General features: G+C 41.8%; 1 protein-coding gene across 1 annotated transcript in view; it reads left to right on the forward strand.

Moving 5' to 3' along the window:
* ARHGAP15 (Rho GTPase activating protein 15) overlaps window positions 1–27683 on the forward strand; it is a 409873-nt gene that overhangs the window by 271191 nt on the left and 110999 nt on the right. Inside the window, exon 12 of the mRNA XM_018554050.1 lies at window positions 12081–12158. Within this exon, the coding sequence (XP_018409552.1) occupies window positions 12081–12158 (78 nt within the window). The remainder of the gene's footprint in view (window positions 1–12080; window positions 12159–27683) is intronic.

A 27683-nucleotide genomic window follows, 5' to 3' on the forward strand; every position in this document is an offset into this window, starting at 1 on the left:
TGGGGGTTGCATTGCTGGAGGGGGGCTGGGGGGTGCAGGTAGCTGGTCTTGCCTAGTGTGCAAAATAGTCTAGCAACGGCCCTGAGTATGATACTTGGTATCTGAATATCCCTAGCTATAAATATGCATTAGTTATTTCTAAATGGCTATGCTCTTGCAGGCACCAGTCACAATAGATGCATGAAGCTGCATTACCATGATTCAGAGAAGATGGATTCTCTTTCTAAATATATTAAAACATTTTATTTAATTTTATTGATGTCCACATTCTTTTGCAATCTTAAGTTATGAAGAAAGCCGTGGGATCCGCACAATAGCACAGATCTGATTTCATGCCCGACATGTCAGCCTAGAAACTCATAATGTCCCTTCAGGAAAGAAAGGGGCCATTGGTCCCTACCCTGAGAAGGGTCTCTGCACTTCTGTCTTTATCTCTCGGCTGTAATTCCTAGCAGCTGTTATGTATTTTTTACTGTCGTTTTGTTTGACAGGATCCAGTACTAGGTTCCGATGTCTGTTTAAAGAAACAAAGCGCCTTCTGGCCAGAAAAGCCCCTCGCTGCCTGTGCGATCAGTTCGTTCCCAGGGTTTTTGCACAGGCCTTGCCAAGTAAAGGGACTGACCTTTCGTAGCAAACACTTTTTCATTTTTAAATGCTCACTTTGATTTTTGTTCCATTTTTATGCTCATTCCAAACTGTTTACAGCCCACGAAAATGACTGTGAATTATATGTTTGTGTAATGGATTCCTCTTGTGGTCACAGTGGAATGTTTACTTTGAGCAATTAGTTATCTTTGGTTAGATTACAGTGACCTGAAAGGAACAAATTACTGAAATTATTACCTTAACTACTTCGTTATGATGTTTTTGTGTCAGCTGTGCAATCCCTAGGAAGCCCAGGGAGCTTTGTTTGACAGGCTTCTTCTTTTACCTAATTTCTGCATTTTTCTGGTTGAGGGACTCTGGATGGCGCAGATTTGTTCCTCAATGTTTTATTATTGTGTATATGTCCAAAGCTTTACATCGGTGGGTTTTGTTACAGAAAAGTCCTCTACACTTTTTTAAAACTTTTTAACATTTTTACGTTTATTCATCTCCCCTCCTCCCCTCCGCTCTCCTGTCCTTTCCTTTCGTCCATCCCCCACTTCTATCTTTTCTTTTCCTCTCCTCCACTTTCCTCTACTTCCTTCCTCTTACCTCTCCTCCCCACTTCTTCCCTCTCCTACCCTCCTCCCACTTCACATCTCATCTCCTTTGCTTTTTTCCCCTCTTTTCCCCTCCTTGCATCTCTTTTCCCCTAAGCTGCCCACATATCCTTCCCCTTCCCTAATTCTCCCTTCTATTTCTGAGTCTCCTCTTCTCCCTTACATTGACTTTCCTCTATTTTTCCCCTAGCCCCCCTTCCCGCCTCACCTTTTCTGTTCTCTGGCACCTTTATTACCTACTTTTTCTTCTCCTCTGCTCTCCTCTCTCATGTCTTGTTCTCCCCTCCCCTCCCCTTCTTTTCTCTCCCTCTTTTCCTCCTTGTCCTCACCCTTCCCAGCCTTTCGACTCCACTCCTTCTTTCTTCTCCCTCTCCTCTTCTCTCCCTCCTTCCCCACCTCTTCATACCTATCCATTTTTCTCCTCTGTTCTCCACTCCTCTCCCTTCTCTCCTATTCACTCCTGTCCAGTGTTGTCCCTATAAAGAGGGAGCCTGAGGCTATTGTATCAGGCAGCATCTCTTTGGGGCATGTGGTAGGGGGAAGGCAGAGCATGGCCACTCTGTTGCACAATGTTTGCAATGTGCCTGCCACCCCCTTTCCGGCCAGAGCATCCCAGGTTGCTAAGAGCCTTTGTCGTGAGATGTGTAAGAGCTGTAGACATCTCCCTGCCCAGGTCTTAGCAGCCTGGGATGCTCTGGCTTGTATCCCACCCAGCTCCGGGCAACCATTGATGTCTGGTTGATGACTGGTTCCCAAGAGCTGTCGGGACACTCAGCAGGGACAACCCTGCTCATGTGTCCTTTGCCTCTCCTCCTTTTCTCTCCTCTCCCTCTCACATGCCTTTCCTCTTTTACCCACTTCTGCTTAAACCCTCCACATTCTCCTATCCCTCCCCCTCTTCTCCTTTTCTCATAGAAGGCATAGAAGAGAAGATTAACAGGAACCAAAAGACTCTAAATTGAGCAAATATACTGTAGCGGTCTCCTGCATGTGTATAATTTTGTACAAACAAACGCAAAAGCTTATAAAATATGAACACTTCTAGATTTACATTTAGCTCATAATTATCAAATGTTTGCCTAGATAGATAGATAGATAGATAGATAGATAGAGAGATAGATAGATAGATAGATAGATAGATAGATAGATAGATAGATAGATAGATAGATAGACAGACAGACAGACAGACAGACAGACAGACAGACAGACAGACAGACAGACAGACAGACAGACAGACAGACAGATAGATAGATAGATAGATAGATAGATAGATAGATAGACAAACAGATCGTCTGCCTTATTATAATACCCGACAATAACACTCTGTGACTTCTAAATACGTTTCATCCTCAATATGTACAGCCTATCACTGTGGAGGCTGAAAATTGTTTTTGTTTTTTTTAAAGCAGCAATAACAGCTACATATTAAGTACAGGACACTGAACTGGTGACTCTGGGACTAGGGGCATAAATCATGTAATGCCCCCAACAATCTAGAATTTCAGGTTCAGAACTATACATTATAAATAACATCTTCTAGTAACATACTTAGATAGTCAGGCCCTGCTTCTAATATATTTAATCCCCTTCCAGAAATCTAAGCAAGATCAGGCCAGAAAATCAGATCTGGCTTACTTACATAGGTCCACCTCGGGGATATGATACCGAAATAAACCTACTGACATTTGAATGCTTTAAGGCAAAAGAAACACACATGTGTGAATGTGAACTATTTACTGTAAATGAACTAAGGACTATGCGCTAATGTAGTAAATGTCTTGTTACTATTTGTAATTTTTAATCACCAAAGGCCGTTTTAGCTTTTTTGCTCATTATAGCGATAGACTGTACTTCCAGCGTAAAGTTGCAAAGGTGATTGTGCTTTGCACAGCATAGGGAAAATTCAACCATTTCCTGACTGGAGGTCATTGATGCATAGATGCCCAGACATCTATAAACAAACTTCCAGCTTAGATATGATTACCAAGATTGGGTATCATAGTGATCACGTGATTGGGAACATTCCAGTGGAAGAGCCAAATCCTGGGAGGGTAATCAATGTTCTCATTGACAGGAGATATACAGGCTATACCCAGGGCCATCCCTACAATGAGGCAGCGTAAGCCTGTTGCCTCAGGTGGCATCTTTTTGGGTCACATGGGGGGAAACAGGCAGAGCCTGGCGCCCACTTTCCGGCTGGAACGTCCCAGGTTGCCAAGAGCTGGGTGGGGAGATGTGTAAGAGCCATACACATCTCCTCTCCTAGCTCTTAGCAACTTAGGACTCTCTGGCTGGTGTCATCCCCAGCTCCTGGCAACCAGTGATGTCACTGGTTGCTAGTAGCTGAGCGGGACACTCTGAACGGCGTCCCGCCAAGCTCTTGATCACCAGTGATGTCAGTGAGCTGGGAGGGATGCAACTCTCTTTTTGTATTAATTTAGGATTCGTTCTTATAATGACAGCCACTAGAACCTATAAATCTGTGTATGTACTATAAACATTAAAAAGAAAAAAAAATAAGGCACGTCAAACAAACAAATTGTGAAAACCCTTTTTTTCAGATAACCTCTTTGGCATCTCAAAGTGAGCACTCACTAAAAATATGTTTCCTTTTTTTAACACTAATTAAACATTAGCAATCGTCAGATTTTCATCCTTTTTTAAAAAATTTTTAAAGAACACCTGGTTAAATCGCTTTCTGGGGAAAAAAAATAATTGCACGTCAAGCTTAATGAAAAAAAAAAGAAAAGTGCAGTCATTTTCTAAAACCATGCTATTTATTAAAAGGAGGGAAGATCATATTAGGTTTCATCTACCCTGCGTGGCCTAGTTATTCAAAGGATATATTTAAAGTGCTTGTATGGATATCATTAAATTAGATTTGAGTAAACTAATTAGTTGTCAGTTAGCTCTGAAAATTAATTAGTGCAAAGGTTGCAATGTGTAAAATGCAATCTGTTCAGGAGAAGCCATTTAGACAGTGCAGCCAATATTGCATTTCATGTTTATTTTTCTTGAAGGTTTGCATTTGGATTTGCCAGGTTAAGAATATTCTTTTTTTATTTATTTTTGTATGAAGCTTTTTGCCTGTTATTTAATAGATTCACATTGCTAATGTGTGGACACGGAATGTATTTCAGTGATAATATGGTGCAGGGTTTAATTTGCCAAATAAGGTTTAATGTTGACAAATGTAAAGTTCTGCACTTGGGGACTAAAAACATGCATGCTTCATACACTCTAGGGGGAGTATGTTTGGGGGAGTCAATGATGGAGAAAGATCTGGGTGTTCTGGTAGATCATTCTAGTAGATTTCCCCCCTCTGTCAATCCCTCCACAGGCTTCCACTTGCCCAAAGGATAAAATTCAAAATATTAACATTCACTTATAAAGCCATCCACAACTCTGCCCCCGGATATATCTCAAACCTGGTCTCAAAGTATCACCCTAACCGTCCCCTCCGCTCTTCCTAAGACCTCCTGCTTTCCAGCTCCCTCATCAACTCCTCCCATACTCGCCTCCAGGACTTCTCTAGAGTCTCTCCCATCCTCTGGAACTCTTTACCCCAACCTGTCCGTCTGTCTCCCACCTTGACTGCCTTTAGGCGTTCCCTAAAGACTCATCTCTTCAGGGAAGCCTATCCCACCTAAACCTAACCACTGAAGTGTCACGTTCTGAAACAATTCATCCCCACACAGCTACCTCCTCATGTATCACTTCCCCCTCCCCTTTTAGATTGTAAGCCCTCAGGGGCAGGGCCCTCCTTACCATCTTGTCTTGAATTGTATTGTGATTATAATGTCTTCCTTATATTGTAAAGCGCTGCGCAAACTGTTGGCCCTATATAAAAACTATTGGGTCTATTCACGAAGCAGCCAAAGGATCCAGCCGTAGCTTCAGCTGATCCTTCGGCTAGCTTCGGCCCCAGGACCCCTTCGGTTCAGTAGAACCGAAGGGCTGCTGTACGGGCTATTCAATATAGCCCTACAGCTCCCGAAGTTGGCCGAGTGGCTCAGTCGAGCCAAAGCCTACTGAGCCGAGGTGAAAGCCAAAGCTGGCCGAGCAGCCGGCTATTGGCCAGCCGACAGTCTGATTCTGACAGCTGGGCGGAGCCAGCCGTGATCTTACGGCTGGCTCCGACCACTTGTAGAGAGATCAGCGTCCTTGGTTACCAACTAACCGGGGACACTGATCTCCAGACAGCCCAGGGAGTCTAGACTCCCGCTCCCGGCCCCCAGGAGAGAAACATGGTCCCTGTGTGTGGTGTAAAGTAGCCACTGCTCCAAGCTCACTTCTGTGATGGAATTCAATCTCAGGTTTAGTTTACTAATTTGGTGGCTACTTTACAGCACACGTTTGTATAATTTTTGTTTGATTTAAACTAGGGTTGCACAGATACCAAGTACAGTACTCGGTACAAGTACGAGTACGTGTACCGATACTTTTGAGCTCCAAGACTACACTAGAGAAAAATTCAAAAATTAGGACGCCGCTGTCATGTGTAAGGAGCACACAGAGCTCCTGGGATTTGTACATCTCTGTTTTAATGTAGGATTTTGTTTTCATAAATATAAATAAAGTGATGCACAGATACCAGTTTTGCGAGTACGAGTACTGGTACTTGCCGAGTACTTACAAGTACGAGTACTGATACATTTTTGTTTATTGTCATGTGACAGTTTTTCTAAAACAATACAGACTAATGATTTCAGGACACTGGTGGAGCACCAGAGCCAGGTCCCAGCTGCAACCTCTGCAACCCTGGTAGTTCTCATGAAAATGCCAAGTATCGGCACTGGTACTCGAAAAGTATCTGTGAATCCCTAATTTAAACCTTAAGTCACTCTGAAGCGGCTGCAATGAGTCATACTTTTGTGTTTGTAAAGTGCAGCTTGAGTTACAGAGCTCTGTAAACACCAGGATTATAATTTTTTTTAAATTAATCGCTAGGGACAGGAGAGTCTATGACCATGTAAAAGAGAGCTGAGAGCTCTCCTAGCTAGAAGAAAAAAAATGACAATATGAATATGCAGTATTTCAAATTGACTTGAATTAACATTTTTTTTAATATTAGTCCTGACCATAATATTAAAAGAAAAATATATGTACAAAACCACTTCACTTTTTCTTCACATTTATTAAAAAATTAATAAAATTAATAAACCCCTACAGCTACATTTTTAAAATGACCTTTTATAATCCTGCTGCAAATCCTAATTACGTAAAGCTTTATATTCTTGTTTTTTCAAACGTTGCGCTCCTCTCTTGGTACCGTATAATAAAGCATTAAAATGTTGGTTTGGATACATTTTATAGCCTTCACTTGCAGTCCTTGGTTGTTATTATCTGGGTCTTTGAACTGCATCCACCTAGTTTAACAGGCTTGTCCTTCTGTTGCCAGGTTGGTACTAGACCATGCAGAGCAAAAATGTAGATGTAAATGTGCAAGCCGCCACTTCCTCCATAACAGTCTGGTACAGCCGCGGTCAGAAAAACTGCTATCCATGTTCTTTTTCTGCATGTCCTCTGTCTTCCCTGAATGTCAGTGCCCTTATGTTTTGCAATCTTTGGCTTTTTTTCTTAGCGAAAGGTGCCTTTAAAGTTGTTTTGTTTGAAAGTTGTTCACAGAATCACAACTCCGAACCTTTAAAGACAGTTCCTTCTTCTAAATTACACTTGGCCTAATTGTATTTCTAAAATAATATAGCTGTGTTCCAGAGAAGGGAATGTGGTCACACAGCCCATGCCTAAATCCTCCAATTTACATCGGTTTGGTTTGGCATCACTTGAAAAGTTCTTGGAAGAGGAGTGCTGCGGCTCACACAAACTATAATTGAAGTAATATTTCTGAGCCTGTCTGTATTGTATAGAAACTTTGTGAGATGCTAATCAGCCTGCAATGTGAGAAAGACAGCAACACCGCCAACTTTATAGTTTTCCTGCAAAAAAAAAACGTTCATCATGTTGGACATCAGCAAATACAAGACATTTAAAATCTTTGTATCTTAGTCCAAACAACATGCAGGTGGGTTGAGGGAAAGGTATCTATGGTCAAAAAGTACAAATGCATATGTATTTCTATATTGAATTTCCACAAGTTCTACCCCATGCATAATAACCATATTGATCTTGAAGTTTAAAAAAAGTCAGCATAAGCATAGGCACACTGAGTTCTCCCTCATATAACAATGATTTGGCTTGGCTCTCATCCAAAATAAAGGTAGTGTTGAAGCAAAGACGCCATATGGTACCACAAATCTCCTTTACTGTGTTGCCTCTTCGCCTGTAGAGTGGCACTGGATCACTAAGCAAATGGCAATTTTTAATGGGTGGGGTTTTCCATAGGTTTAGGCACTTCCCTCCTGCAAAGTTCAAGTTGCAGACACTGAGCGGTTGGTTAGGTGGATGAGTCTGGCAGCAGCATTTATGATATATTGAAGAGGGGATAGCCTTTGTAGTGGAAGGCCAATGAGGAGGGAGTTGCAATAGTCAAGATGGCAGATAACAAGGGAGTGGATGAGTAATTTTGCGGTTTCTTTGGTGAGGAAGGGCCGTATTTTGGAGATGTGATTGGATGTGGGGAAGAAAGGTGAGGTCCGAGTCAAGGATGACACCTAGCACCTTGGCATGAGGGTAGGGATGGATGGTTGTGTTATCAATCTCAAGGGAAATGTTAGGGGAAGGTGCACGGGCGGGAGGAAATATCAAGAGCTCAAGAGCTAGTACAGTACTGTATTATTAAGGGTTGTAGTGGTTGCAGTTGACTCTAATCCCCTTCAACAACTTCAGATGCACAAGAAGAGTCTTTGAGATCGTGTCATCATTACACACAGCTCAGAGAGAGGTCATCAGGGGGGCCCCATTACATTTTTGCTATCTCTCCCTGCGATCTGTAGTTACAGCCGTGATTTTCGCTGACTAGTACAGGTTCACTTTAAATATTAATTTTAGCTACTGAGATATTACCACTAAAACCACTTTGTTTTGAGACACTTTTGACTATATGGCCCGAGTCAACTGCCTTACTGTTAGCTTGAGATGGCCCATGTGTACAGAACCACTAAAGGACACACAAGGATTGAAGTAGGAGAAAAAGAACAATGGAACTTTGCATACTGATATGTTGTGCCAGCCAGCTTGTAGGACAAAGCTATAGTTCCACAGCAAGGCAATGTTTATACTTGCATCCTTTATATTTCCATTAAACACATACAAAGGGTAATTAAAAATGTGAGGTTAGAGCTTCTGTCACTGCTAAAGCAGGTAATATTTAAACAGATACATAACACATTGCCATGCTCCATTCCAGAAAGGTTCATTTTCACAGGGAGCTTGTGTAATACTTCTGGGTGTTTGTTTTCTCTATCTAGCTGAAACTGATAATTGTAAAGGGATTTAAAGTACTTCTCTTCCACTTATCAGAAATATTATTGTGTGAATTCTTATGTTTAAGTCGTAACATTACACTTTCTCTTTCATTGTTTCACAATCAGCAATCTGATTTTTTATTTATTTGAGAAATCAAGAGCTTTAAACATGTCTCTCTGTCTCCCTGTCTCTAATATTTTACTATCATTGTTCCTATCACCCTATATTTATGTGTCTCACCAAACTCAACAAACTCTATAATAGTTAGGCTACTGTCTTCTGACAGCATGTGTAATTCCACTATTAACTGCTGTTCTGTGGCAGCTGGCATATGCAAACATGATTGGAGTACAATTGGTCACATGATTTTCTATCAGCTGCCACTCCTCCCTAAGTCAAACTGATGGGAACTTGGTGGATTTGTGGTAGCGCAATTACCCTACAGCACTAGACTCTTGTGTCAATTCCCATCGGGAGCACTTTAAACCTTTATTTAAAATGTATGTCTAGGGAAAAATAATAAACAAATATGCTGTACATCTATGCAATGCATGCACATAACCCTGCAAGTAGAGATACATACCTGTTGATCTGCCAGAAATGCACTCAGCTCCTGTGCCGTCAAGTTCCGTTGTGCGTTAACAGGACACACAGCATGTTTCTGGACTGAGTGATGTCAGCCCTGCCCAGTATTGTCAAACTACTCCACATCTCTATCACATGAAGGATAATCATTCTGTAGCCCCTAAGATAAGAACTAGGAGGATTATTTACTCTCCGAGATAACACAGGATGTGAGCACTGGACTGAGGATAGCTATGGATTTCTGACATATTCAACAGGCATTTTTTCACACCTATCTAACATGCATAATAAAAACACTTTCAATGACATATTCATCAGGCCAAAGGGAACAAAAATAATAGACGTTCATTATTTAATCAATTTCCCGTTGGTCTAATTAGGTATATGAGAGGACTAGAGAGGGGTGAAACTCCAAGTAGGGATGGGGAAGACTAGAGTGTCAGGAACCTCCAATTAGGGATGGGAAAAGACTAGAGTGGGAGGACCTCCAAGCAGGGATGGGAGAAGACTAGGGAGGGGGTAACCTCCAAGTAGGGATAGGTGAGGACTAGAGAAAGGGGGGCCACCAAGTAGGAATGGGAGAAGACTAGAGTGGAGGGGAACCTCCAAGTACAGATGGGAGAAGACTAGGGCTGGGGGGAACCTATTGTAGAGCTCACCCCTGAAGGAGCCACTGAGTATGAAATAGGGTTCTCCTACCTGTTTGCCAGCCACCGGCCCGCCTGCTTAGATCCAGCACACCGACACTAACAATACACAAACAGGCTCAAGTCTTAGGGACTTTTAGAGTATTTATTTGCGGATTCAACAGGAGAGAGAGGGTTTAGGGTCTGTAGGATGCCCTGGTGGATTCTTCTGAGGACAGCTTTCTCCCTTAGCAACAGTACAGCGTATAGCCAGGATAGCCCAGGACTTTGAGAGGAAGGGACTATCTCTGGATTCAGGTAGCAACAACTGGCTTCTTCTATAGCGATCACTTGGGAATAGGGTGAGGGGTCTCTTACAGGGTCCAGACGGTAGCTCTCACCAGCTCCTCTGCGACACTCCTCGATAAGACGACGCCACCTCCAGCCCAGTTTCCATCAGGTCTCCTTGCAGCCATAACGGAAATCTCTGGGCCCTCAGCATCTGCCACTTGCTGAGGTGCATGCCAGATATCCAGTGGTGTATTCTAGTTCCAGGCGCCCCACACGTGTGTGGGCCCAGCAAAGTATCAGTGTATCCTAGGCTTCCAGGCCCCTCAGCACCTGCCATGTGCTGAGGCCCAGGCCATTTGCTTGCATCACACAGACCTCCTAGGGCGAGGCCCCTAGGGGGAAGAGACCTCTGCACAGTGTCCCCAGACCTTTTATTGCCTGCCCTCAACCATGCCTCTAAGTCATCCTACTCAGGGATTGGCTAGGGTCAGGTGCATAGTCATAACCTGAGGATGGATCCTCCCTCACTGTATGCCAAGGCTCCCTTTTCCTCAGCAACAGGAGGAGTAATCATTCCAGCAGATTCAGGGACACCTATACAATGCAGAGATCTGCATAATCAGTATCTGGACTGGTTACAGTCCAGGTATCTCTAAATTGAATAGCGACATTTTAGAGGGCGCTACACCATAATTAGGTATAGGAGAGGACTAAGGAGGGGGGAACCTCCAAGTAGGGATGTGGAAAGACTAGAGCAGGGAGAACATCTAAGTAGTGATGGGAGAGGACTAGAGCGGGGGAACCTCCAAGTGGGAATGGGAGAGGGCTAGAGCGGGGGCAATCTCCAAGTAGGGATGGGAGAGGACTAGAGTGTGGGGAAACCTCCAAGCAGGGATGGGAGAAGATTAGGGTGGGGGGGAACCTCCAAGTAGGGATAGGAGAGGACTAGAGTGGGGGGAACCTCCAAGCAGGAATGGGAAATGACTAGAGCGGGGGAACCTCCAAGTAGGGATGGGAGAGAACTAGGATGGGGGAAACCTCCAAGTAGGTATGGAATAGGACTAAAGCGGGAGGAACCTCCAAGTAGGGTTGGGAGAGGAGGGGGGGGCAATGGGGGAGGGGTGGAATGGGGCTTTAATAATTTCAGGCCCTATCTGCATGATGATAGCATCTTCCCATTTTTGCCAGGGCAGGTTAACTGACTTTCACTCAAATTAATACTAGAGAGTGTGCATCGGACTGCACTATTGTACACGGGACACTAAGCTCTAAGCAGGAACTGATGTCAACTTACATTTTCACACCCTCAATAGATCTGTATGTTATCAGGTTATCCTGTTATATTATAGCCTCCCTGCTTCTGAATTTTCATCGCATTGACAAAAACCATCCTCAACGATGAGGTTCTGTTGTTTGATGCTGTTATGCACATAACAATCTTTATTCCCTGACTTTTCATCTAGGGCAGGGATGGCCAAGCTGCGGCCCTCCAGTTGTGGTGGAACTACGAATCCCATGAGGCTTTGCAAGATTCTCACAGCCACAGACATGACTCCCAGAGAGAGATGCTTAATGGGATTTGTAGTTTCACCACAGCTGGAGAGCCGGAGTTTGGCCATCCGTGATCTAGGGAGTCAGACTCAGGCAAAGTAAGACAGGCTAAATAACTGGATAAATGTAAATTTTTCATAGGTATGCCAACACAATTTTAATATTTGATGGCTCAAAATTCAATGGAATTTAAAAAGCTAGGACCAGAGGCAGACAACCTCAGCACTGCAGATGAAACCACAACTCCCATCATCCCTCTGGGAGTCACGCCTGTGGCTGTCAGCCTTGCAATATCTCATGGGACTTGTAGTTTCAACACAGCTGGAATGCCGAGGTTGCAAACCCCTGGTTTAGACATTAGAAAATGCAGAATGCATTGCACCCAGTTGTTTGAGTATTGGATTGTTTTCATAGAGAATGTTGTATAATTAGTATTTTTTCTTTTTTCTTTAAGGTTTAGATGTGGACGGTTTATACAGAGTCAGCGGGAACCTTTCCACCATCCAGAAGCTGAGATTCATCGTGAATCACGGTAGGTTTGCCCGCAGTCCTCACCGTACGTTGGCCCTTGCCCATCGCAGGCTGCCTTTCCCCGCTTTCTCCTCACACTGCAGTCTTGATCAATGTTTGGATTCTTCTGTGCAGCCTTTGATGATAATGTGCTCCGCTTATCTGAGAATGAAAGGAAGAAAGTTTAGTGGCGAGTGTTTGAACTTTTTCTGAAGCAGTAATGGCCACAGGGGAAGAACTTTCCTGGAAATTGATGATTGTCTTGTAGTGCTAAAAGCCGGCAGCTCCGTCATTAACGGCAGGAAATGCCCATCCCATAGGTCAGCGCAGTGATTGTGCGAACTCCCAACCAATTAGGCCAGCCACCGCTAAATAATTACTTTATGCAGCGTGTTATGTTTTCCTGTTTGTTATCTGCTGAAACCAATGCTCGCAATATCTTCTCATGTACTTCTCATTTGTATTTAAAATGGGATTCCGGATATGTAACAAATTCTGGAAATGTAGGCGGGGTGGCGAGATAATGAGCCTTGTAAACAGCAGCATTTCCTTTTTCTTTTCATACATATATACGCTCGATCCACTGAGTCACACAAATGCTGCTGGATGCCATAGAGCCTTGCCTACTGCTATCTAGAGTTAACAATTGAATGTTCCCAACTGCAACATTCCATCTGCCTGCAGTCCCAAGTAATAAGCAGTTACTTCAAAAGCCTGTACAAACACAATGGGGTAATAAGCCACAGCACCCGCAGCTGTCTGAATACCTGAACAGTGATTGAATCTGATTGGATGCAGTCACTGTACAGCCAAGAATTGTACACCCCAACAGATTCTAGAAGGTGTGACAAAGAAAATGAAATTACCCACTCAAATGTTCTGTGCAACTCCCCACCCCTGCATTTCTTACCTCTTGCTGAACCTCCATAACCCACAACCCCCACCACGTGCCAACCAGTGAGTGGTCAAGCCACTGTACACTGCACTGCAGCCTGGAATCTGGAATAGATAGCCATCTAGAATAATGCTCGCAAATGGTGAGTACTCATTGGTCAGCACGGTCACCGGACCACATTGACAAATGAGAATTGCTTTTAGATTTGGGTGATTCATTTAATTTTCTTATGTTATGACTTCAACTGAGCTGAGTATAAAATTTGACAATTTAAATGTTTGTTGAGCCAGGGGGTGATGACACGACCACTCACAACCTGAATTTCAGCCGATTCAGCATAAATTAGATGAAGTTTGAGCCGTTTATGGCCAGTTTTAGTTTTCCAAAGCACTGTGTATAATAAACACAGTGCTCAGCATGTTTGGCCGACCCGAAGTGCAGAAGGAGTTCGACTCAGCCGCTCCAACATCTGGATCGGCTAAGCCGAACCTCCGGCAGGCTACTCCCTGCTGTTCGGCCTATTATTATAGATGCCGAACAGCAGTGAGTAAATAGCTCGGCTCGGCTGTTCTACTCAGTCCTTCTGTGGGACCGAGCAGAAAAATAGTTTCAAAAGTACAAAAAAATATATAGAAAATGATTGTGCGGAGCTAGCAGTGACAGCTAGCTCCGCCCAATTGTTTTCTATTGGCCGGCGGTTCTGCTGCCGTCAAAAAAATGAAAAGAAAAAAAAAACATTTTTGCCATAGGAATGCATTGCTAGATTCCTATTGGCTATTGCAAATTGAAATCGCCAATAGGAATCTAGCAAGGCATTCCTATGGTGATTTTTTAATTTATTCTGACGCCAGCCAACGGCTCTATGTCAGAATAAGCTGTCGGCCGGCCAATGGCCAGCCGCTCGGCCAGCTTCGGCTTTCACCTCGCATATGCCTTCGGCTCGACTGAGCCGCTCGGCCGACTTCGGGAGCTGTACGAGCTATAGTGAATAGCCCGTACAGCAGCCCTTCGGTTCTACAAAACCGAAGGGGTCCTGGGTCCTGGGTTCTAGCCGAAGGATCAGCCGAAGATCCTTCGGCTGCTTCGTGAATAGACCCCATAATTTCAGCCGATTCAGTATGAATCCGCTAAACCTTTTACTGTGTATGCCTAGCTTTAGTTTGTCGTGTATGATTTACAATTGCCGTTTTTTTATTTTAGAAAATACTGTTTTGACCTGTTTTGCATCATTTGTTGCATCTCACTGCTGCTGATCTCCTCCAGCCTATCAGCAGTCACTTTCTGTCTTAAAGGATATGTTCCGGCTGTAGCTGAATGTCACTGTTCATGGCCATCTTTCTAATAGTGACAATGTTGAAACATACTGGCTCAATGACCATTGGAGCAGCCAGTTGCCGTCTCCACTGGGAGCACAAGAGTGACAATTCAGGAGAGCAATTGGGATTGGAGCTGGACAATGCTACGGTCCAATCCCAATTTCTCTCCTGATTTCTCTCCAATCCTAATTGCTCTCGTTTGACTGTGCTTCTGTGCACAAAGCCAGCTCCATAAAGACATGGTTTGATGAGCTTGATGTGGAGCAACTTAAAGTGACACTAAACTCAGGAATTCAATCTTAAAAAGGCATTAATGTACCCTAACTATTAACAATGCTGTACCTTATTTGTGTATCACTCTAGATCCTCAAATCTTCCCTGAATTGGTGCTGACACTGTCCTTCCTTCTGTAGGGTGGCTACTTTTGTTCCCCATGGTCCCCGTGTGTGTTGTAAAGTAGCCACCACTCCAAGCTCGCTCCCATGGTAGACTACAATCTCATGTTTAGTTTACTAATTTGTATTAAAATTGTAGTCCATCAAAGGAGTGAGCTTGGAGTAGTGGCTGCTTTATAACACACACAGGGACCATGGGGAACAAAAGTAGCCACCCTACAGAAGGAAGGACAGTGTCAGCACCAATTTCGAGATGATTGAGGATCTACAGCCGAGTGCTACACAAATAAAGTACAGTTATGTTAATAGTTAAGGTACTTGAATGCATTTTTAAGATTTAATTCCTGAGTTTAAGTGGTCTGCACAGAGCCCTGATCTCATCGCTACTGAACACCTTTGGTATGAATTGGAGCTCCTATTGTTAGCGAGGTCTTCTCACCCAACATCAGCACCTGACCGCTGAAATATTCTTTTGACTAAATGGGTACAAACATCCACAGACTAACTCCTAATGCATGTGGAAAGCCTTCCCAGAAGGGTGGGGGGTATTCCATATTGATGCCAATTTTTTTTAAATGAGATGCCCAGCAAGCTCGTATAGGTGTGATGATCAGGTGTCCACAAACTGTTGGTCAAAAAGTGTATATTACATATATATTGGTAAGTCATTTGCTAAAAATAATATTAATAAATTAAATCAAATAACATATCAAAAGATCCTACTAATCACCAACTACACACTGTAATAACAATATCAGCTCTGCTTGTGTGGGCGTTTATTTTTTTTAACTACATTTAACACAATTTTCAAGCAAATATGAGAAGCAAAGAAAAATCGCGTCTACATGTGTCCCTGTATTAGAAATTACATTCAATGTATTTTTTTTTCTTTCCAAAGGAATTCTGCCTATTTTTTATTTGTGCACTGTTTTTTTTCTTTTTCCTTTTATATAGCCGCTGTTTTCCATTCTTCAAACAACAGCTGCCGAAAAATAAACTTTAATATTCTCTGTTTTTCAGTTCCACGGGGTATTTTCTGCAAGAGAAACCATTGATATTAAACTATATGGCTTACAAGTGATAAGATTATCTCTTAGCAGTGATTTATTTTTTTCTATTAAAACCAGGAAATCACATGACCATGAGTGAAGCAGAGTTAAAACTGAGCTCTTACAGTTTTTCAAAACTTTTATCATACATTCGTGTTGATTGAGCGAGCCGAATACTTGTGGACCATTGTGCTCTATAGGAATCTTTCACAGAAACGTAATCGTTCGGTTTGGAGCAATTGAGCAGTTTTAGGTATTTTTTTTTTTATACAAACTAACAGAGTTATTCACAAAAGGGTGAAGAGTTTTGAGAAGGCAGGAGAAGGGAACAATCTAGGACAATATAGATGAACTGGAAAGTGAACTGAATTGGAGAATTGTTCCAAATCAGCTATGTTGTCTTAGATTGTTCACTTCTCCTGCCTTCTCCAAACCCTTCACCCTTTTGTGAATAACCCTGTAAGTTTTACTGACATGGCTTTCCTAACCCACAGTTTGTAAAATATAAACTGTAAGTTGAAATCCAAGTTTAGAAAAGTATAAAACAATAAAGAAAAAAAAAAGACACAGTGGGGTTTCTCTTCTTGGCGGCCGGGAGCGGGGGGCTCCCAGAGGGCCTGGGAGATTTTTTTTTTTTTACAGCAGCAGAACCGCCAGACAATAGGAAACGATTGGGCAGAGCTAGCTGTCACTGCTAGCTCTGCACAATCGTTTTCTATTAACTTTTTTCTACTTTTTTCACTCTTTTTCTGTTCTGCTTGGTGCCTCTGATGGACCAAGCAGAACAGCCGAGCCAAATGCCGCTCGGCGGCATTCGGCTATTCTCTCACTGCTGTTCGGAACAGCAGTGTGAAGCCTGCCGGAGGTTCGGCTCAGCCTTCTGAACTCCTTCTGCACTTCGGGTCAGCCGAACATGCAGAGCATGTTCGGCTGATCCAAAGCCACACGAAGCAAGCCGATGTATGGCTGATTTCAGCCGATGTACGGCTGAAATTAGCTGTACCAGCCTGAAGTAAATAGCCAAACAGTGTTCGGCTCACTTCACTTCTGATCGGTCATTCACTCGGCTGCCCTCGGCAGTTTTGTGAATAGACCCCTATGTATTCACTGAAATTATTTAGATCAGATTCTTATTTTACAGGTATGTTACCTAATGCACTTTAATGTGCGCCAAAAGCCAACTAAACGTTCAGCTTAAAGGATAATTAAAGCCTCGGGTGTTTTTGCATATATCTACTGCTAGCAAGCAGTAGATATATGCAAAAAGTGTTAAAAAAACACTTTGAAAAGGGTTAATACTTACCCGTGTCTTCCCCACGCGCTCCCGTCCGAAAATGTGAAAAATCTCGGGCGGCCACAAAGCATCTTGGGGGAGGCGCATGCACAGATCACATTTTTGGCCGGGACGCGAGGAGAGACAAAAGGTAAGTATATGGACGCATGCCTCCACATGCAGAAACCATGGGACAGAAAGTGCCAGCAAGCTCAGATGAGTCAGCAGCTGACATTAACATTGGGGGGAGGGAAAAACATTTTTGACTTTAATGTCACTTTAAATAAGCTCAATACATTTCAGGTGCATCAAACATGTGCAAATAAGCCTGTTTCCAGCCATCATGCTGCAAAAAAAATGCTTGCTCTCTGAGCGGAAGCAGCGGTCTCTTTGCAGATGCCTGACACACATGCAAAAGTAGACTTATAGTTCGGCAATCAGCAGAGCTTTAACTCCCTGCTGATTGGAGAGCTCTATCTATGACTCAGCAGAGGGTGTGTCAGGCCTCAGCAGAGAGTCCACTGTTTCCGCACAGAGAGTACTTCTCTGCAGCATGCCGGCAGGAGACAGGCTTTTCTGCTCAGGCTGTGTCTGCTTTCTTAAGAAAACAAACTGGAAGACTTTAAAAACCTTTTGTTTTGATGCTCCTGGAAATTTATTTGGCTGATTTTAACTGAAAATTCAAGTGGGATTGAAGGTGCTCACTAGCACATGTTGCAGTAATACAGCCTTTTTCATTTGAATGGGATGTCATCACACCACAACAGACCTAATAACCTCCATGGCGGACTGATTATGCAGTATTTTTGCATGCCAAAGTGGTACATTGTTTTTCATGGAAATTTGTTGTTTTATATTGTAGGCCTGTAATTCTTAGTAAATTTTAGGAATAACTCATCTAAATCTGTCCAAACAAGAGTCTAGTGACATCCCGGATATGATAAAGTTTGAAACACGAAAATAAAAAAATTATAATATAATAAATAATTATATCGGGGTAATCGGGGTTACCGCTATTAGTACTAAAAATTAACCCCCGAGCCACACTCGGGAATACCGCCAGGGGGGTTAAAATACCTGCACTTTTTTTTGCGCTCATTGACCCTGCAGGGGAAAGGAGCCACCATAAATAAAAAGGATATCAGGGCCAGTGCTCCGGGTACCAGCTGATTTTGCAGGAAACTACAACTTTTAAACATTAAGGAGCAGCATCCATTGTAAGTGATTTCATCAGCATTTAAAATAGCTTAAAGACATTTTGACTTTAATATCACTTTAATTATTAGAAAATCAAAAGAACATTCAAAAAACACATTTTTTGAACAAAATTCTACTGGCAAATGGCTATCTTCACAATCAAGTGACAACACGGCATATAATAGCAGACAGGACTGTGGTGGGCAGGATCCTCAAATGCCATTTTGAAACACATCAGTCCATCACCTACAACAATCTAAACAACCACCTTGAGAGTAGACTGGGACTGGTCAGTGTTAATTTGATTGGTTGGACTTGTTACATTTCAATCTTATTAAATAACCTGCAAAAAAAAAAATCAATTGAAGAATCATCTGAAAACATCTTTTTTTATGGACGTGTGAAATCATTAGTTTTAGTGAAGCCGCACACAGCGAGAAGCGTTAACAATCTCAGGATATATTTTAACGAAACTACCCATTGAAATAATTTAATAATAAGGAGAATGCCAACGTGATTAATTGTTGCAGAGTAAAATTTACAATAAACCTGTCTTGATCGGTTCCTCAGCGACACAGTATTACTGTCTGTGCAGTTGTTTAACAAGAATTTAATTGGAAAGATAAGTGAATGCACATTTAAAAGTATTGTTAATTTGCTTTATAATCACCCCATCCTTCAAAGTATTGACAGCGCCAGGCAAAAAAAACCCTTTCTACTTTTCCACGTATTATTTTCCATATGTGCATCATAAATTACAGAGTTTTAATTGGAAGATTTATGGATTCTATCAGAAGGGGGAAAAAAAATTAACACACCAAGTCTTTTCTCCAAATGAAAATATGTTACTTACAAGTGAGGCAGAGTACACCAGGGTGTGTGTGTGGTCTTTAGGTATATGTTTTAATTGTAGCGGCACATTGGGTATTGACACATTAATAAGGGTTAGTTTCTTTAGGAAAACATGAAAAGACAAGTTTGGTGTTTGTGACTGCGATTTCAAAAAGATCCAACGTTTGCCTGGTTTTGAAGTGATGGGCTTGCTTCAGTTGTGGCTGTGACATTTACTAATGACTAGGGATGTACAAATCAGCCAGTGAATTGGCATGGATAAAAGAGTGAACTCTTTAAAAACCCACTCAACCTTTGATTTCAATGTCAGCCTGGACGATCTGCATTAATTCCATTACTGCTCATAGGGTAAAGAAATATATCCTCCCCGTTTTTGAATGGTGGCCATGCAAATCAAGGAGATTGGTGTTCAATTGCTGTGTGTACAATCAAGTTTGCTCTTGCATTAAAAGTCCTAATTAGTTACTGACATGGACAGCTTGATATTACAGTGATGTATGAGATATATGTGCAGTATAAATGTATACTATATGTGTGTACATATATACTATATACCTATCAGACATAACATTATGACCACCTCCATAATATTGAGTATGAATCCCTTTTGCCTTCAAACCAGCCCTGACCCATCTAGACATGGACTTGACCTCTAAATGTATGGTGTGGTATCTGGCACCAAGTCATCATCAGCAGATTCTTAAAGTCCCATAAGTTGTGAGGTGGGGCCTACTTTTCTCCCGACGTGCATCAATGAGCCTTGCCCGTCCATGACCATGGCGCTGGACCACTTTGGTAGGTCCTGACCACTGCAGATGTTGCACTTCTGAAGAATAAACTCCACAGTGCGATCGGGGTTGGGTGAAATTAGGGTGCTTTAATATGAACTGCAATAGAATGGAGGGCACTCATCACTGAGGGAACAAGTGTGTAACTGACAGGAAGTTCCCTCAGAAACAAGTAGCCTGCGTACTGCGCATGCGCACCTGCCACACCACTCGCACATGCGCACCTGCAACCCGGGCGCCAGTGGTTCTGCCAGGCTGGAGGGAGACCCGTACCCTGCGCCGTGCCCGCTGACCCTGTGGGGAGGTGACACCCCTGGTTTCCTGACACAATGTGTCCTCACTAAGAGAACCTTAACATGTTATTAGAGTATTATTTTGGGGGTGTCTAAGTTTACATTCTTTACACAGAACATAAATATTCCACCAGAGCCACAGTTTTGGAGTTGCTCTGACCCAGTCGTCTAGCCATCACAATTTGGCCCTTGTCAAAGTTACTCAAATCCTTAGGCTTGCCCATTTTTTCTACTTCCAACACATCAACTTCAGGGACAAAATGTTCACTTGCTGCCTAATATATTCCCCCACTTCCAGGTGCCACTGTAGTATACCCCCCACACTTCCAAGTGCCATTGTAATGAGATAGACATCAGTCAGAATGTTATGGCTGATCGGTGGATGGATAGATAGATAGATAGATAGATAGATAGATAGATAGATAGATAGATAGATAGATAGATAGATAGATAGATAGATAGATAGATAGATAGAAAACATGATGATAATAGCAACATTAAACTTCGGGTCCCCACAATAATGACAATTAAACATTGGGCAGTTTACTTCATGCAAAGATTCTCATTTATCCAGATCATGGTATAGCTAGTGGTTATTAGTCACATTCAGTAACAACATTCAATGGCTCTGTAATGCTGAAGACATTTCACTACTCAACCCAAGTTACTGAGGAAGCTGAAATCTTTTAATTTCCTAAACTAAACTAGAAAGATGACAGTTGGAATCTGATTGGTTGTTATCAACATTTTCTTCCTGTATTTTTATGTGTAACATTTCCATCATTTTTTAAGTTGAAGTTTTTGGATTGGGTATTATTAGGTAGCAATTATTAGGATTTTTTCCAGCAGTAGAAAAAGCAAAATCCTTTATATCTGTAGAAAAAAAACCATTCACGTGGTGCCTAGTGAAACAAAGTATATATCCATTGGTCATGTATTCCTTCCTTCCCGTGAACAACAATAAAACAGTAAATTATGCTTTGATAAAAGAAAGTGAAGTGCATTAAATAGTGATCAATGCTGGTGAATGTTTGGTCAACCACAGGCTGTTTGCAGTTCAATTATGGCTGAAGAGGAAAAGCCACATATAACATTAATAAAGGTCTGTGGCTGCAGTAGTACAGGATAGGCTCTTATAGGCTATAGTGGAAATCACATATTTGTATGGGATAAATTTAGCTGCTTCTGTTTTGAAATTCAGAGATGATATCTGTGTTATCTTATGCCTACAAACAGACCAGGAATTGGTGAGGTCACAGGCAATGGGGTTGATTTACTAAGGGCAAATAGTCTGTTCACTTTGCAAGGGAATTTTCACTTTGCATGGACATTTTCACTTAGATTAATGAATGAGGTGAATCTCTGCTGACTTCCATCATTCAATCATGCAACCAAAAATGCTTGTTTTTTTTTTTCCCTTGTTTCTTTTTTTTTTTTTTTTACCCATGTTATTGAGTATTCTTTGCAGAGTGAATTCTCAAAACATTGGCTAAGCTAAGGAAAATTTCCATTGCAAGGTGAAAATTCCATTGCAAACTAAACAGTCTATTTGTCTTTACAATCGAACATATTAATTTAAAGGGAATCAGTGGTGTGGCTCAAAATGCAGCTTATTTGTTAACTTGAGAACAGTGACATAACTGAGATTGTAGCCTATCAATTATCTAGAGATCAGTGACATCATCAAGAATGCGGTCAAGCAATGTATTAGAAACAAATAACATAACTGAGAATGCAGTCTATCTATTAACTAGAGACCAGTGACATCACTGAAAATGAAGACCATTCACTGACTAAAGAACAGTGACAGTCACTGAAAAGCAGCCTAAAGATTAAGCTTATCCATGAAATACAGTAGAGACCAGTGGCATCAGTGACTGAGTATGCAGCCTATCCATTCACAAAAGAACAATGACAACACTAAGAATAAAGCCTTTAGTTTACTAAGGACCAAATATTCATGCACTAGTGACATCACTGAGAGTTCAGCCTATCCATTCACTAGTAACCAGTGACATCCCTAAGAATGCAGCCTGCCCATTCATTAGCGACCAGTGACATCATGGAGAATGCAGCCTATGCATTCACAAGAAACCAGTGACATCACTGAGAATGCAGCCAATCTATTCACTAGAGACCAGTGACATCACTGAGAATGCAGCCTATCTGTTCACTAGAGACCGGTGACATCACTGAGAATACAGCCTATCCATTCACTAGAGACTGGTGACATCACTGAGAATGCAGCCTATCCATTCACTAGAGACCGGTGACATCACTGGGAATACAGCCTATCCATTCACTAGAGACCGGTGACATCACTGCGAATACAGCCTATTAATTCACTAGAGAGTGGTGACATTACTTAGAATGTGCTCCGAAAATGTACTCCAAAATGGTGGTGCGCAGTATGTGCCAGTGGCCTCACTAAAAAATACAACCTATCCTTTTACTAGAGACCAGTGACATCACTGATAATGCAGCCCATCTATTCACTAGAGAGTGGTCATATTACTTAGAATGTGCTCCGAAAATGTACTCCAAAATGGTGGTGCGCAGTATGTGCCAGTGGGTGATCTGCCAGCAGTCATTCAGTGCGTGACGTCACGGCCTCACTCCTCACATCACTCCGCCTCTAAGATGACCCCGGGTATGTGCCGAACACGTCGGCAGCCAATATGGCTGCCGGCATGTTCTGAAAACTAATTTATGTATGCCCTGAATATAATTTTAGAATATTCGGGCATATATGAAATTCGTTATTTCAGATTCATATGAACCACTAAATCAACTGATTTTTGTTGATTTGCAGGTTCATCCAAATGCACATGTCTACAGCTTATTTGCCTTTAGTAAATCAAACCCATTGGCTCATCCCAAGAGTATGCTTGGTAGGAGAAGTGCATCAACATGTCAAGGACATAAATAAAAGAGGGTAATACTTATATCTTTCAGCAGAGTCCAGTCATCAATGGTCCCCTGTTGTTAGAACTACTGGTCCCAGAAATATACTCCATTAGTCTTTCTCAGATCACCTTCAATAAAACGTCCCCATTGTTTTGTAGTCCGTCACATTTAATGTATTTTATTCCGTGTTTTTGAATTTAATTTGCTAGGTGAGGAAAATATTAGAGCAAGATTTTTTTTTCTTTTAACCAAATTCATCGAATAAATAAATAATTTTTGTATTGGGTTCCAGCAAACTCTAACCAAACAATTTCATGCATCTTTACAAAGAGTGAAAAAAGATCAAAGAAACAAAAATCTCAAAAAGTGGAAGTGTTAAATCTCATTTTCTTTCAACAGTGAGAGGGGGAAAAAAATATTGTATTTATTTTGGATCTTGGTAGCCTAAAGCTCTCTGTTGTAGAGCTCAATTTATTTCTCATAGCTAAAGAAAGCCTCAGAGTGTAGGTCATACGTGTATGCATTCTCTGTATCATCTCGGTGCTTTGTATAATGTATCTGCTAAAATATATTTGTTACATGAGGATTCTTCTATTTCATTGTCTGCAGAAGCATAGGATAGAATATGAATCTTCACAATAATGGTGCTGCTCTGTATAAAAGAGTATCAGTGATGCTGCGTTGGGGTTTAGTATATTTTGAGTTATTATTGTAATTGTAGCGATCGCCTAAAAATATTTTTTTGAAATTTTTTTTTTATTTACTTGTTGTTATTTAATTCACAGATTTCTATATGCTCCTGCTAGCAATCATTTGTATATCAGGAAATATCATTACCATCTTAATCTTCACCTGACAGGTCCTAAAAATTAAGCGGTCTAGTCACAAAGCTGCCGAAGGATCTGGCCGTAGCTTCGGACGATCCTTCGGCTAGCTTCGGCCCGTACAGCTCCCGAACATGTTTCCCATGGTCCCTGTGTGTGTTGTAAAGTAGTCACCGCTCCAAGCTCGCTCCTGTGATTGACTACAATCTCATGTTTAGTTTACTGATAGGTATTGAGATTGTAGTCCATCATGGGAGGGAGCTTGGAGCGGTGACTACTTTACAACACACACACAGGGACCATGGGGAACAAAAGTAGCCACCGTCCAGAAGGAAGGACGGTGTCAGCACCAATTAAGAGATGATTTGAGGATTTACAGCCGAGTGATACACAAATAATGTACAGTATTGTTATTAGTTGAATGCATTTTTAAGCTTTATTTTCTAACCAGCTATCGCGTCTGTTTTTCCAATAAAATCTATGATGCTACTATTATATGGGACACAACAACAATAAGCAATAAGCATTGTATATGTGCTAACCTATTTATGGACATGCGCGTGTAGGAAAACAATTTCTCCTCATGGCCACGCCTCCATAAAGACCGGAATTCTTTTTCATTGGATGCCTCTGTAGACGATCAAAAAACGTTGCGTGTTTTCAAGTGGGCAAAAACGCGCCAAAACTCTAGACAATACGCTCAAAAAACGTCCGGGAAAAATGAGCGGAAAACGTGTACATATGAAACGCCCAGGTGTGAACCCAGCCTAACTCCTGAGTTTTGTGTCACTTTAATGTAGCCTGCACCTGGAATCTGAGGGTTCCACAGGGACTTATGGACTGTTTAAAGACTGTTACAAGTGCTTGCTGGTTTCTGAACTTTGCCGGTATTGTTGGCCAATTTTTAGACCTTGTTATGTTCTTTTCAAGGGCTGCTGCAATAAGCCTGTTCAATGTTATAGAAAGTTTATTAATTTCCATGATGCACCATGAGACACTATGCCAACCATCATTCCACTGTCCACTAAGAGTGTCATAGCAGCCTGCATAAGCCTTCAAATTGGACAAAGGATGGCAGTTGATGGAGATTAGCAAACCATCAAGTCAGGGCAAGTCAGATCCCAATAGTGAAGTCAATTGAATCACAAAGGGGCACAAAAGGCTTTTCTGGTATACTAAACATCTTGTGGTGCCTACTATTAAAGTGCATCTCTAGCCAAAACTATTTATTTTAATTTTGGATAGTGAAGGGAATGGTCAGGACCTCCATCTGTTATTTGTATTATTTCCCTGTTCTGTTGGGGAGATTTCCATTTACTTCTTGCTCGGAAGACACAACAGGAAGTCAGTGAAAATCTCTCCACATTGGGGCTTGCATGCCCTATTTCTGTTCTCTTATTGATTGTAACCTTTATGTGAAAACAAAAATTATAAAAACCAAATAAAACCTTTGTGAAAGAAAATCTCTCCACAGAGAGGATAAATCCCCTCTTAGTTAGTTGTCACAAAAACAGGGGTCCACAATGGAAGATTTTACCTCACCCCTTATCTATGGTAATAACTGAAATATTTTGGGTTTCCAATCACTTTTTGGTCATCAGGACAAATAGAAAGGGTCAGTCTAACCAGCCAGGAGACAGACATCAACAACAACAAAAAACAGATAAGGCATCTAACTCTTTCCAAAACAGACAAGGCTTTGGTCGGAGATACACTTTAAAGGGTAACTCCACTTTAAAAATATAAACATGAAAAAATCTTAAAAAAATGAAAATAGCATATATAATTGTCGCACAAGCTATTTTGTAAGTTAATAAAAGTACCGCAGCGCTGAATACTGAAAAATGGCCTGGCCAGGAAGGGGGTGAAACACTATGGCCTTCAAGTGGTTAAAAAGTATCTTTCCATTTAAAACTGTAGCTGCTGCAATGTTCTGATTCTGTCAAAAAAATGAAATGCAATATTGAATTGAAATTGAATTCAATGCAAACACAGTTGGTGTACGGCACACCCCCAGAGATGTCACTTCCTGCTTCTGTGATTGGCTGACTGATTTTCCAGAAGTATAATTTTTGGAATCCCTTAAAATAGGAATTTCATTTTTGGTGAGGTACTCCCTAAGAGCCCAGCCACACCATGTCTGGACCAGATTTTCACGCGTTTTTGCAAATGCTATGCATTTTTGACACATTTTTGATGCGTTGTTGATGTGCTCAGGAGATGTCGTTATTGGGTGCACCCACTCCTAAGAGAATCGGAGGGTCAATTGTGGACATTATACAATGACTTGCGGACACATCTGGAAAAGTTTTGTTTCATTCCCTCGTATGTCTATTGACAGGTTATATGTATTATTTTGTATTGTCTCCCAAGCCTCTTCTTTTTCACTCTGGGGTATACAAGTGCATTTTTTACGCGTTTTTTTGACATGTTTCTGTGCATTCTGAATGGTTTGCACTGGTGTGAACAGAGCCTGGAAATCACATAGCAATACACGGGGATGCATTTTGGGTGTGGGAGAAAAAATGTAACGGTCCGGATCTGATCCAGACATGATGTGAATGAGCCCTAAGGGCTTGTTCACACCATGCCCAGACCATATCCGGACTAGAACAGTTTTTGTCCGCACCTGAAATGCATCCCAGTGCATTTCTATGGTATTTCTGGGCTCTGTTCACACCAATGCAGTCCGTTCCTAGGGGAAAAAATGCTGCATGAATTATTTTTTCTGGCCTGGTATAAACATAGCCTTAGGACTAATCACTACTAAAGGGATGCAGATACTGCACCTTTTCTCATTACAACACAGGAAGTCCACTAGCTGATTATATTCAACAATCCATTTGGAAAGGACACGCTGCAACAAACTGCTTTTTCTTCACAACAGAAACAGGTAGAAAACTTCAACAAAGTTTGTTGAAATCTTTGTAATGTACACAGGTCACCCAGAGAAGATGTATTTTTGCTCAACAAAAATGCAATTACTCTTAAAGGAGAACTATGAGGTGAGTGCTTTTCACTCACCTCATAGTTCTAACCGACCTGTGACACAGGTCGGCTCAGTAGATCGGGAGGTGAGCGAACACATACAGGCGTTCGCTCACCTCTCGATCCTGTCACGGCTCTCTGCCGTGACAGGGGAGGGGCTGGATTCCCCCCTCCAAACTCCAAACCGCCAGCGCTGACTGGTGGATCGGATGGGGGAGGGGGCGGGTACAGCTGGCTCTGCCTCTAGATAGGCAGAGCCAGCTGTCAGTCACGCAGCTGGGCGGATCCCGGCACAATTGTCGGGATCCGCTTCAGCTGCGGCGTCTCAGTATATCACGAGCAGCAGCTCGCGGTATACTGCGGCGTCTCAGTATACCGCGAGCTGTAGCTTGCGGTATACTGAGCTTAGGGTGATGGGAGGACGCTTGTTTGTGTCCTCCCGTTACCCTAAGGAGAACTATGGGGAAAAGACTTAACCCCGTAGTTCTCCTTTAAGTAGGACTTTTACTTTTAATAATTTGATATGGACTTAAACATGTTATGAATATTCTATATGCAGAATAAACTAAAAATAAAATGTTTCTTATAAGAAATAAATTCAGCTCAATTATACAAAAAAGTTAAAACAAAATCCCTATGAATCTAATTATTGCACCAAATAAAAATAAGTTTAAAGTTTTGATTTCTTATTGTGTCAGTTAGTGAACATTCTTCCGCTGCAACCGGCGACATTAAACGTGTCAAGAGGCGGCCTGTAAAATAAATGTCTG

Source organism: Nanorana parkeri, unplaced genomic scaffold, assembly GCF_000935625.1.
Source record: "Nanorana parkeri isolate BGI_ZX_2015 unplaced genomic scaffold, ASM93562v1 scaffold140, whole genome shotgun sequence".
Classification (NCBI taxonomy): domain Eukaryota; kingdom Metazoa; phylum Chordata; class Amphibia; order Anura; family Dicroglossidae; genus Nanorana; species Nanorana parkeri.